The sequence below is a fragment of the Hyaena hyaena genome, unplaced genomic scaffold (assembly GCF_003009895.1).
Source record: "Hyaena hyaena isolate Hyena2069 unplaced genomic scaffold, ASM300989v1 scaffold_787, whole genome shotgun sequence".
NCBI lineage: Eukaryota > Metazoa > Chordata > Mammalia > Carnivora > Hyaenidae > Hyaena > Hyaena hyaena.
In genome coordinates this window covers 720,425-732,210 of record NW_024081417.1, presented here as the reverse complement: position 1 = coordinate 732,210, position 11,786 = coordinate 720,425, and the positions used below count along the sequence as shown (strand labels likewise).

Genomic DNA, 11,786 nt, shown 5'->3' with positions numbered 1-11,786 from the left:
TTCCATTTCCTGATGCTCCCATATCATCTTCCCCACTGCCCACCCCAATCCGCCTTGCAGCCCACACATAATCCCTCCTCCACTCTCTCTCCCATTCCCCAAATCAAGTGAAGGAAATCACATAGCAAAATATATATCCAACAGGAGACAGACACATCCTATTAGAAACAGAGGTAATATATGACTTGAGCTCGTCACTTTGGGATTTTCTTCCCCCTTTATTTAACTCAAAAGATAACCTTCCTGACTCAAGTAAGACTTCTAGAAGCAGCTCCTACTTCAAATAAGATTTCTTCCTCCTTAAATAGGTTAGAGGTTTCAGGCGGTATTCTGTGGATTTCCGTGTACTCCAGGCTCAGGGCTGAGGAGGAGGCTGGAAGCCCTATGTAAGCCTGACGGAGAGTGGGATACGGGCATTAAGAAACCTCAATAATCCGCGTGGGGTCGCCAAGGTGTCTGGGGAAACAACCAACCTGTGCAGGTGCGGGCTGACGTCACAGGCCGGGCGCGCAACCGCTGCGGGGGCTGGAGAGCCGCAGGCGGCACCGGCCGCACGACGACGGGGCTCTCAGGACCCTGCGGGGAACAAAGGCAGCAATGCCCGCCCTGCAGTTACACTCGGGTTGCACCCCATCCCCCTACCCCACAGGCAGTTCTCATCCTTTGAGTTATCAAGTATTCTTGAATTTTCTGTTTTAAAAGAATTCACCATTGCTTTGGCTTGCTTTCCCGACACCCCGACGGGAAGCCGCACAGGGGGCGGGGCCTTGTCCCGGGGGCGGGGGGGGGGCCCTGCTGGCATGGACTTAGGCTCGCGGCAGGGGAGTCTTCGATGCCCCAGGAGCCCATGCTGAGGGTGGGGTCCGCACGGGGCTCTCACTGCTCCTGTTTCTCTGAGGGAACCCGGTTAGTTCTTTCCCTCCCCGGAAAGACACGACCATCAGGTCAGCGGGCCAGGCGTGATCTGAGGGGGCAGCGTGGGGTGGGCACAGCGGGGGTGGAACTTCGCACCGCAAGGTGCCCGCGGGCCCCACGGAAGCTTGGGTGGCGGGCCGGGGACACACTTAGGGTGCGCGGGCACCTCTTCAGAGACGCCCCCCGCCCCCCCAGTCTGAGTTCCCCCTTTCCACCCAAGGGGCTTTCAGGGGGCGCTTGCCCTGGTCCCGAGAGCGGTGAGGGCCACAGGCTGCCCCTAGGGCCTCCCAAAGGACAGCGGGGAGCTGTGGGAGCGTGCGGACTTCCCGTGTGTTGGGCTCCCCCCGGCAGGGCTCCCCGCGTCCCCCGGGCCCCAGGTTTCCGCAGGGATCCCGGGGGCGAAGCCCCTCGGGCCGCACACCTGTATCCGCCGAGGCCAAATCCCGACCTTTGCGGGCGACCCGCGGGGCCTGATCTGGGCCTTGAGCCGGTTCTGGGACGCGGGGCCGGCGGGCGTGGGGCGCGGCTCGGGAGCCGGGGAGAGGTTCGCACGTCCGCACAGGGCGCTTCCCCGGGGAGTCCTCCCACGTCGCCCGCGAGCACCCCGCTCAGGGTGACCCCGTGTGGGGTCGAGCTCCCGCCAGGGGACCGCCCCGGGGCCTCGCCTCACACCTCAGGAGACGATGTCTGTACCCCGCGAGCGACGTGGCCTCGGGGCTCCGCGAGCCTCGAGCCAAGCGCCACGGTGACAGCTGCGTACCCATAATGCCCAGAGACACGTGCCCAGAGCGTGCAGCCAATGAACGCGCAGAAACAGGGGAGTTTCGCGTGTGGACCAGAGCTTCGGGGCCGGACTTCCGGCACCCCTGTGGGTGGCCGTCGCTGTGACTGCTTTCGCGCGCAGCCGCTCTCTGGGTCCTTTAGGAGCTTGCAGTCGCGTCCGGGATGGGGAGTGCGAGAAGGCGATAGGGTCGTCCCCGCTGCACAGCAGGTGGTGTGAGGGTCGGTGGCGGTTGTTGATAACTGTGCACGAGTCCCTTCTCTGTCGCCGACTTCTTAGGACCGCTCTGTACCCAGAGTCCGATGGCTGCGGCCGAGCCCAGGGACCTGGCTCAGGTAAATGCGCGGCTTCCGGGACCTCCCGGCCCTTCGCCCACCCAGACCCTCAAGGCCCGAGCGCTAGGTGCCTGCTAGCGTCCCTGGTGCCTAGGCCTCGGGGACAGTGGGGGAGGTAATGAGTGGCGTCCCCATCTCTGAAAGCCACTGTTGATGAGGTGTGAGAGTGTTACCGGCAGAGGGACCGGTTCGCAGGGGCGATTGATCCAGGAGCAAATGCTCCTGTAGTGCCAAGGTGAAGAGTTTTAACTTAATTCTCAGGATGCTGGGAACCATGGAGGGTTCTGAATAGAAGAGGCACATGATCTGAGTTAGGCTTCTCAAAGTTTTCAAAAAAGTACTCGGAGTTAGAATAGACTGGAAAGGAGAGGATGATACCGAGGCACAGGGAGGTTGAGTCCTTGTCCCAGGTCACACAGCTGTAAGAGTCAGCACTGGGGACTGAGGCTCAGGGAGGATGCAGTCATCCCGGCTCTCCTGGCTCCAGGGCGGGGCTGGGGTGCAGGAAGGCATGAGCCTATAGACCATAGAGTCCTGCCATGGTTACATCCCTCTGATGACCCTCCTGTTTGGGCAGATTACCAAGACCACAGAAGCGCTTTTGGACTGTATGAAGGTGAGTGAAGGATATCCCAGGCCCTCGATGGTCCTGAGCCCACCCTTTGTCTCTGGGATAGTGTCTTGAGTCTCTTTGCCTGCCACTCTTCCACTCTTCTTGGGCCTAGAGACCCAGGGTCATAAATCCAGGCCGGAAGTTATATGGAGAGGTCTCTGGTGCTGACCGCCAACACAGCGAGGTAAAAGATTGTTCCAGACAGAGGTACTAGAATATGTTCATTCTAGGAGGTGAGGGCGAGTTTGTTCATGGACCTGCAGTTCTCCCTTCTCCTTCTCATGAGAGAGGAAAGGGAACGGAGAGCAGATGGGAAGGGGTGGGGCCTGGAATGGCTCCATGAAAAGTTGGGAGTCTCTTCTGAAGGTGATGGGGAAAATAGGAGCAGAGGGAGGTGATCTGACCCTGGTCTCTTCAGGACCCCTGTGGCTGCAGCCTGGAGAGGGAGAGCAGGTACTGCTGGAGTCAGGGGTGGGGTATGATGGGGAGAGCAGGTACTGCTGGAGTCAGGGGGGGTGTGTGATGGGGAGAGCGATACTGTTGGGGTGGGTGATGGGGAGAGCAGATACTGTTGGGGTGGGAGGTAATGGGGAGAGCAGATACTGTTGGAGCATGGGGGGGTGATGGGGAGAGCAGATACTGCTGGAGTGGGGGAGTGATGGGGAGAGCAGATACTGTTGGGGTGGGTGATGGGGAGAACAGATACTGTTGAGGGTGGGGGGCGATGGGGAAAGCAGATACTGTTGGGGTGGGAGGTAATGGGGAGAACAGATACTGTTGGAGCATGGGGGGGTGATGGGGAGGGCAGATACTGTTGGAGCATGGGGGGGTGATGGGGAGGGCAGATACTGTTGGAGGGTGGGGGTCAATGGGAAGAACAGGCAACTGCAGTCCTTGAGGCGAGTGTTGGTGGCTGCACTGGGGTGCTGACTGTTGAAGTGGGAAAGCTGGTCGGATTCTGGATCAGCTTTTAAATTCAGCCTGGCCAGAATTTCAGATTTTGAGAAAGAGATAGAGAGAAAGGTAGGGAGTTTTAGGGCTCAGCAGCTGGAAGGATGGAAACTCCCTTAACCAGGATATTAAAATTGGTAGTGGGATTAATTTTCACGGGGCAGATGAGTTTTGGTTTTGGCCATCTTAAGACTCAGAGATGTTTCAGAGAAACACGTGTGCAGAACAATTAGCAGGTGGCCACACAGGTCTGGAACTCTGAGGAAGGGTTCAGTAGGGAGACATCCAGAAGGTGGTGGTCAGTGTCTGCCCTGCAGGGGAGCTGTGGGGATCCTTGTCATCATGGTAAAGGTATTGGCTGCCCAGCAAGGGAAAGCCGGGGGCTGTGGCTGGGTGTCATGCCTGGGCATCTGGGTGGGGTGCTGGGCCTCACAAACACAGCTGAGGCCGAGAAGAGGCTGTGGGAAGGCTGTGGGAGAGGACAGTCTGTCAAGTGGCCAGGGCTCCCACAGGAAGTATAGACATAAGGGGAATGCGGAAGCACAGGACTAATTGGGACAAGATGACACTGAGGCCCACACTAGTGCTCATTCATGCACAGACTTAGCAGGACTTTATTGTGTCCCTTGGTGTATCCTTGCCAGTGAGGCTGGCACATTAGCACAGGGGCACAGGTCATCATCTAGGAGCGTCACTGGGGTGGGGCAGAAGACCTCCAGGGCTGGGCTTTGAATGCTGGTTTGATGGAGAGGAAGGCAGTGACTGATGAGGGCACATCGCATGCACCACGAGTAGAAGAGAGCCGTGGGGTCCGGAGGTTTGTAGGTGGTTCTTGGTGGCCGGGGTTGAAGCAAGGAGCAGAACCAGGCAGAGAGGCCCGCAAGCGGGCTTTGTCTCCTCTGGCAGCAGGGATCCTGTTGGAATTTGCCAAACACCACCTGGATGCCATATGTGGGTAACGTGGGGAGGACAGGGTGATGCTTCTGGGTAGGAGGGTAGAAGTTTCCAGACTGCGACTATGAGAGAAAGGTGTGGCAGAAGTAGTTACATGGAGAGAGAGCATGAACTGAAGGACGCAGGGCCATGACATTGAGGATGTAAGGGTGGAGGGTGAGCCTGCGTTTGGTTGTGTCTCAGAGCCACAATCTGGGGCACTCCAGACACGAGGACATATGTCCTAATGCCGGGCTCAGTGTTGAGATGGCACCTCCCTGCCCACATGGCGGTTGTTGCTGTGGGCAGCGACAATGATCATGATACAGTGAGAAGAGAGCAGGTCTCTCTGGCTCCAGGGCCTGATATTTCCTCCATAGTGGAGACCACTGGAAGGAGGGTGAAGAGGGAATGGACATCTGGGTGAAGAAACTTGGAGTCATAAAAAAGAAGCTGATCGAGAATGATCTATCCTCATCACAGCAGGGCTGTGAGATGCCTGTGCCATGATGCGATGCTGGAGAACTTGACACTTAATAGCTTCGCTGGGTAAGGCCTTCACACTCACCCTGGTATCCTGGATTCTGTCCATTGTCTTTTACCTCACAGGCAGCTCTGCCCTTTCTGCAGCCACACTGTGGGTTCTGCTCGCTTTGCCATTTTCTTGGCACACGTGCCGTGGGGCGGATCATAGTTGTGTGCGCTGCCCTGAGAAGACCTAAGTCCTGTTGCTCTGGGCATCAGGAAGGGTCTGCGATTCGGGAGTCTTGTAGTCAGCCTAACACACTTTAACCCTGTTTGCTCTCTCCCTGGCAGGATGACTTTTGTCAATGGCACCTTGTGTCCCAAGTGCTTAATTGTGGATTGAGTCAGTGGTTTTAGTACTACTGATGTTGGTAAAATGTAAGCACAGAGCCCGACGCTGGACTCAAACCCACGAACTGTGAGATCATGACCTAAGCGAAAGTCGGACGCTTAAGCAACTAAGCCACCCAGGCGCCCCTTATATAACAAGTTTTAATCCACAGAGGCCCTGTTTTAACTTACATTGGGCCATATTAACTATTTTACCTGGGGTGGAGGTGGGGGACTGTGGGATCCCATTTTATATTGAGCTCATCTTTGTCAAATAAGTGTATTCATCATCTTAGAGAATCTGTGCCCAATGTGGGGTACTTTTGGGTGTTCTGACTCTGGGATATTTAGGAAACGCTAGTGTTCAAATGAGGCATATCTCTTTTTTCTTTGTTTTATATCTGGTTACCTTCCTGAGTATAGGAGTACAATGTGTAAAAGTAGTGGGATTCCCCAGATACAATTTGAGCCCCAGTAATGATTAAGTTGATGAGGTTTGGGCTTTGGTGCCTTTTATTAAATGGTGTTTAAATCACTTTATTGAGGAATTATTGACAGGGAAAAAACTTTAAAAAGAAAATATTCGTATATTTCATGGATACAATTTGATGGGTTTGGGGATAAGTATACTCCCATAAATACATTACTGTCAGCAAAGTCATAGACATATCCATCCCTCCCTAAATTTCCTTCTCCCACTTTATTATAAAGTGTGTGTGTGTGTGTGTGTGTGTGTGTGTGTTAAGAACACTTAAAATAAGGTTTAGCCTCTTAGCAAATTTAAATAAACAGTAGTCCCCCCTTACCGTGGTCTCTCTCTTTTTGGTTTTAGTTACCCAGAGTCCACTGCAGTCTGGAAGTAGATGATTCTCCTTCTGATGTATCTTCAGAAGGTCAGTAGTAGTTCCACGCTAAGTCACAGTGCGGATGTCATTCACTTATCTTGCCACACAGGCATTTTATCATCTCACATCTTTACAAGAAGAAAGTGCAATAGAATAAGAAATTTTGAGAGAGACCACATTCACATAACTTTTATTATAATATATTATTGTAATTGTTCTACTTTCTTATTAGCCATTGTTGTTAATTTCTTACTGGGCCTAAGTTATACGTTAAACTTTATCATAGGTGTGTGTGTATATGAAAAAGTGTAATGTAGACAGAGTTCAGTACTATCTGCAGCTTCAGGTCTCCACTAGGGATCTTGGAATGTGTATCCCTCAAAGATAAGGGAGAACTATTGCACATTATAGTATTGTTAGCTATAGACTGCATATAGTAGGTCTCCAGAAGATTACTCATCTTAATAATTGAAATTTTGTACCTTTTAACCATCACTTCTCCATTTCCTCTTTCCCCAAGTCTCCCTTGTCATATATTTATGATTACATATTTATGGGTTTATTTCTGGGCTCTCTATTCTGTTTTGTTGACTTATGTGTCTGTTCTTATGCCAGTGCCATACTGTTTTGATTACTATAGCTTTGGAATATAATTCGAGACCAGGAAGTGTGATGCCTTCAGCTTTGTTCTTCATGCTCAGGAGTGCCTTGGCTATTCAGGGTCTTTTGTGGTTCCATGTTAATCTTAGGATTGTTTTTCTACTTCTGTGAAAAATTCCCTGGGTATTTTGAAAATGATTGCATTGGGGTGCCTGGGTGGCTCAGTCGGTTAAGCATCCGAGTTCAGCTCAGGTCATGATCTCACGTTTGTGGGTTCCAGCCCCGCATCGGACTCTGTGCTCACAGCTAGCTCAGAATCTGGAGCCTGTTTCAGATTCTGTGTGTCTCTTTGATGAGGAATGACATTAAATGTTTCATGGAATTCATCAGTGAAGCCATCAATCTTGCACTTTTCTTTTTGGGGAAGCATTTATTTTGTTTTGTTTTTTAAAGGGGAAGTTTTTGATTACTGACTCAGTGTCCTTACTCATTATCAGTTTGTCCAGATTTCCTATTTCTTCATGAATAGGTCTCCATTGGTTATATGTTTCTAGGAATTTTCCATTTTTTCTAGGCTATCCAATTTGTTGATGTACACTGGTTAATAGTCATCTCTTATGATCCTTGTGTTTCTGTGGTATCAATTGTAATGTTTTCTCTTTCATTTCTAGTTTTGTTTATTTGAGTCTTCTCTTTTTTCTTCCTTAGTCTAACTAAAAGTTTGTCAATTTATTTCAGAAAAATCTTTTTCGAAAAGAACTCTTAGCTTTGATCTTTCCTATTGTTCTTCTAGTCTCTATTTTATTTATTTCCACTTTGACCTTTTTCATTTCCATCCCTTCTGCTGACATCAGGCTTAGTTCTTTTCCAGTTCCTTGAGATGCAAAGGTAGAATGTTTACTTAAGATCTTTCATTTTTTTCTTAATGTAGATATGTTATATCTACATATACATATATATGTTATAGCCTTCCCTCTGGAACTGTTTTTGCTGGGTCCCATAAATTTTGGTATATTGTTTATATTTTATTTTGTCTCAAGATATTTTTTATTTAAAAATTTTTTTACTGTTTATTTCTGAGACAGAGAAAGAGACAGAGCATGAGCGGGGGAAGGGCAGAGAGAGAGGGAGACACAGAACCCGGAGCTGTCAGCACAGAGCCTGAAAGGGGACTTGAACTTATGAACTGCAATATCATGACCTGAGCCAAAGTCAAATGCCCAGCCAATTGAGCCACCCAGGTGCCACAAAATTTTTTGATTTCCCTTTTGATTTTATCTTTGACTCACTGGTTGGTTGTTCAAGAGTATGTTCTTTAGGGGCACCTGGGTGGCTTAGTCGGTTAAGCGTCCGACTTTCACTTAGGTCATGATCTCGCGGTTCGTGGGTTCGAGCCCTGCGTCGGGCTCTGTGCTGACTGCCAGCTCAGAGCCTGGAGCCTGTTTCAGAGTCTGTGACTCCCTCTCTCTCTGACCCTCCCCTGCTCATGCTGTCTCTCTCTCTCTCCTAGAAATAAATGAAAAAAAAAAACCATTTAAAAAAAGAGTATGTTCTTTAATTTCCACCTTTTTGTGAATTTTCCAGTTATCCCTCTGTTACTAATTTCTACTTTTCATTGCATTTTGGTCAGGAAAGATACTTGATATGATTTCAAGTTTTCTTAGATTTGTTAAGACTTGTTTTGTAGCCTACCACATAATCTATCCTATAGAATGTTCCCTGTACTCTTGAGTAGAATGTGTATTCTGCCATTCACTGGAATGTTCTGTGTATGTCTGTTAGCTCTATTTGGTCTGTAGTGTTGTTCAGGTCCACTCTCTTCTCTACCATCATGGTTTTATAAAATGTGAAAACATTGTATTATACAGAAGGTTAAAAAAAAAACATGATTAATACTTTCCCACCATAGCATGATTCATTTTTCCTTTAACAGTTTATTGGCACGGAATGGAGGATGAAGAGACACCTTTTGAGTAGAGTGTTTCTGTAGAGGTTTTGTCACAGGTCCGGACTCCAAAGGCAGGTCCATCCACCCAGAAGACTCACCCTTGTGAGAAATGTGTCCCAATCCTGAAAGACATTTTGCACCTGGCTGATCTATCTGGGCAGAAACTGTACGTAGATGGAGCATGTACAGACGTACACCGGCTTCAGGAGTGTCACAGCGCAGAGAAGAGGGATGTGGGCAGGGCTTCATTTATAAAGAGCTGCATACTCCATGTGTTAGGGAATCCCTTCACCTGGAGGAGGGTTGGAAAGGAGTTCCGGCCACATTGGACTTTCTCCAGCACCAGGTCATTCTTAACTGTGAGAAGCCAAACAAAATCACCACGTGTGGGGAGGCCTTTCCTGGTAGAGAAGGTCATTACAAATCACATGAATGTCAGAAAGTCTCCAGTCACAAACACAGTCTTGTTCACCACCCAAGAATCTCTATTAGAAAAAGGGCTTATGAGTCTAGCAAATACGTGAAAGCTTTTCATTGCAAGTAGTCAGTTGTTCAGCTCCAGAGAGCCCACACTGGAGAAAGGCCTTACGAGTGCAGTGAGTGTGGAAAATCTTTTAGGCTAAGAGCCACCCTCATTATACACCAGAGAGTTCACACTGGAGAAAAGCCATGTAAGTGTAATGAATGTGGGAAATCCTTTAGTCAGTGCTCCAACCTTACTGAACACTGCAGAATCCACAGCAGAGAAAGGCCTTTTGAGTGTGAGGAATGTGGGAAAGCCTTTGGGTACAAATCCAATCGTGTAAGGCACCAGAGAACGCACACTGGATAAAAGCCTTATGAGTGCAGTGAATGTGGGAAATTCTTCAGACAAAGCTTCACCCTTGTTCAACACCAGAGAATTCACACCACAGCAAGCCGTTATGAGTGTGTTCAGTGTGGGAAATCCTTTAGCCAAAGAGCTGCCCTCACTAGACACCAGAGAGTTCACACCAGTAAAAGCCTTTATGAGTGTGGAGAATGTGGGAAAGCCTTTGGATCCAAATCCAGACTTTATCTACACAACCAAAGTCACACTGGGGAAAGGTCTTATGAATGTGCTGAACGTGGGAAATCTTTTAGACAAAGCTACAGCCTCGCTGAACACCAGCGAATTAACAGCATAGCAAGGCCTTTTGAGTGTGACCAGTGTGGGAAACGCTTTAGCAGAAGAGCTGTTTTCACTAAACACCAAAGAATTCACACTGGAGAAATGCCTCATACGTGTCATGAATGTGGGAAATCCTTTAGTCGAAGCACCAGCCGTATTCAGCACCGCAACATTCACACAGGAGCAAGGCCTTATGAGTGTGGCCAATGTGGAAAATCCTTCAGGTAAAAATCTGTTCTCATTCAGCACCGAGTAGTTCACACCAGAGAAAGCCCTTACGAATGCAGCAATTGGGGTTTTGCCCCATTTAGCCACCGTTCTAGCCTCAATCTCCACCAAAAATTTCACAGTATAGAGAGGGCCCATGAAGGCGCTCAGTTGGTTAAGTGTCCGACTTTGGCTCAGGTCATGATCTCACGGTTCGTGGGTTCGAGCCCCGCGTCGGGCTCTGTGCTGACAGCTAGCTCAGAGCCTGGAGCCTGTTTCAGATTCTGTGTGTGTGTCTCTCTCTCTGACCCTCCCCTGCTCATGCTTGCTCTCTCTCTCTCTCTCTCTCAGAAATAAATTAAAAAAAAATTTTTTTAATTAAAAAAAAAAGAGAGGGCCCGTGAATGCAGGAAATACAGGAAATCCGTCATTCCAACCTCTAACATTGTTTAGCACCAGAAAGTCCACATTTGAAAATGGGCTTAGATTTGAAAGAAACATTGTCTTCCTGTTCACTCTAATGGCCCTAAATAGTTGTGTGAGGGAGCCACGTGCCTGAAGTTGATCCTCGTACCTCCAAGCATCCAGGGGGGTGAGATTCCCCCTGAATTTACAGGCGTGTGGGAGGCTTACTGGGGCTGCACTGCACATTCCAAACCACCCAGGAGACTTACTCGAATCCCACCCCTGCCAGTTTCCCCAGTAGAAGCCATCCCACTTCTACTACCTTGTACAGTGCTTCATCCATCACTCCAGTGTGCCTAAGGCAAGGCAGATGTCTGTGCTCTCTCCCATTCCCTGGAGGAAATCTTGAGTAGTCTTTGCCCTTTTCTGATTAAGTGTGAATATGACCCAGTTTGGGCCCAGAGTGGGCTCTGCTGGAGGCTTGCAGGGAAGACTTAGCTGCTTCATGGAAATTACTGGTTTCACATGCCACTCATAGTTGATTTTTCTAGCCTTCAAGTCATCAACCAGTAACTATCTGCTCTGGTTTGTGCAGTAATAAAGGCCTTATTGTTTAATCTCGGGGATTGTGTTCACTTTTTGGGGTGGGTGGAAAACAGAATTGTGCTCTGTGCATGTGCTTTTTTTTTTTTTTTTAAGTGCCATTAATGGCCAAATTTGAATTTTCTTTTTTTAAATTTTTTAATGTTTTATTTATTCCTGAGAGAGAGAGAGAGCAGGGAAGGGTCAGAGAGAGAGGGAGACACAGAATCTGAAACAGGCTTCAGGTTCTGGGCTGGCTGTCAGCACAGAGCCCGATGCGGGGCTCGAACCCGCAAACTGCGAGATCATGACCTGAGCCGAAGTCGGACGCTTAACCGACTGAGCCACCCAGTCGCCCCTGTGCATGTGCTTTTGTGTGGGCCCCAGCTTTGACCAAGAGTAGCTCTCGTTCCAGTTTTAGCCTAATTTGCATTGCTGCACAAGACCTAGGAACCAGTGCAGTGCTACATAGTCCTAATTTGTGGACTCCATACTTGGTGAGACCATAGGACACTTTAAGGAGGGGTCCCTTTTGCCAAGCTCCAGTGCCTTTAGGAGTGGCATGAATCTGATCTCTTGCCTGGAGGATGGTTTTGAGGAGAACATGCTGCTTTTCACCAGCTTCTACAAAGGAGTCAAGTGTCCTGATGTTTCTAATTCTGAAGA

General features: G+C 49.2%; 1 protein-coding gene across 1 annotated transcript; it reads left to right on the top strand.

Annotated features, from left to right (window-relative positions):
* Positions 1–832: 832 nt before the first annotated feature.
* On the top strand, positions 833–11,523 carry LOC120221549 (zinc finger protein interacting with ribonucleoprotein K-like). The gene is given in 9 exon segments (XM_039219007.1): positions 833–856; positions 1,136–1,172; positions 1,267–1,459; positions 1,593–1,783; positions 8,762–9,088; positions 9,091–9,261; positions 9,346–9,771; positions 9,943–10,303; positions 11,508–11,523. Coding segments are annotated over 9 exon segments (1,746 nt in total).
* Positions 11,524–11,786: the final 263 nt, after the last annotated feature.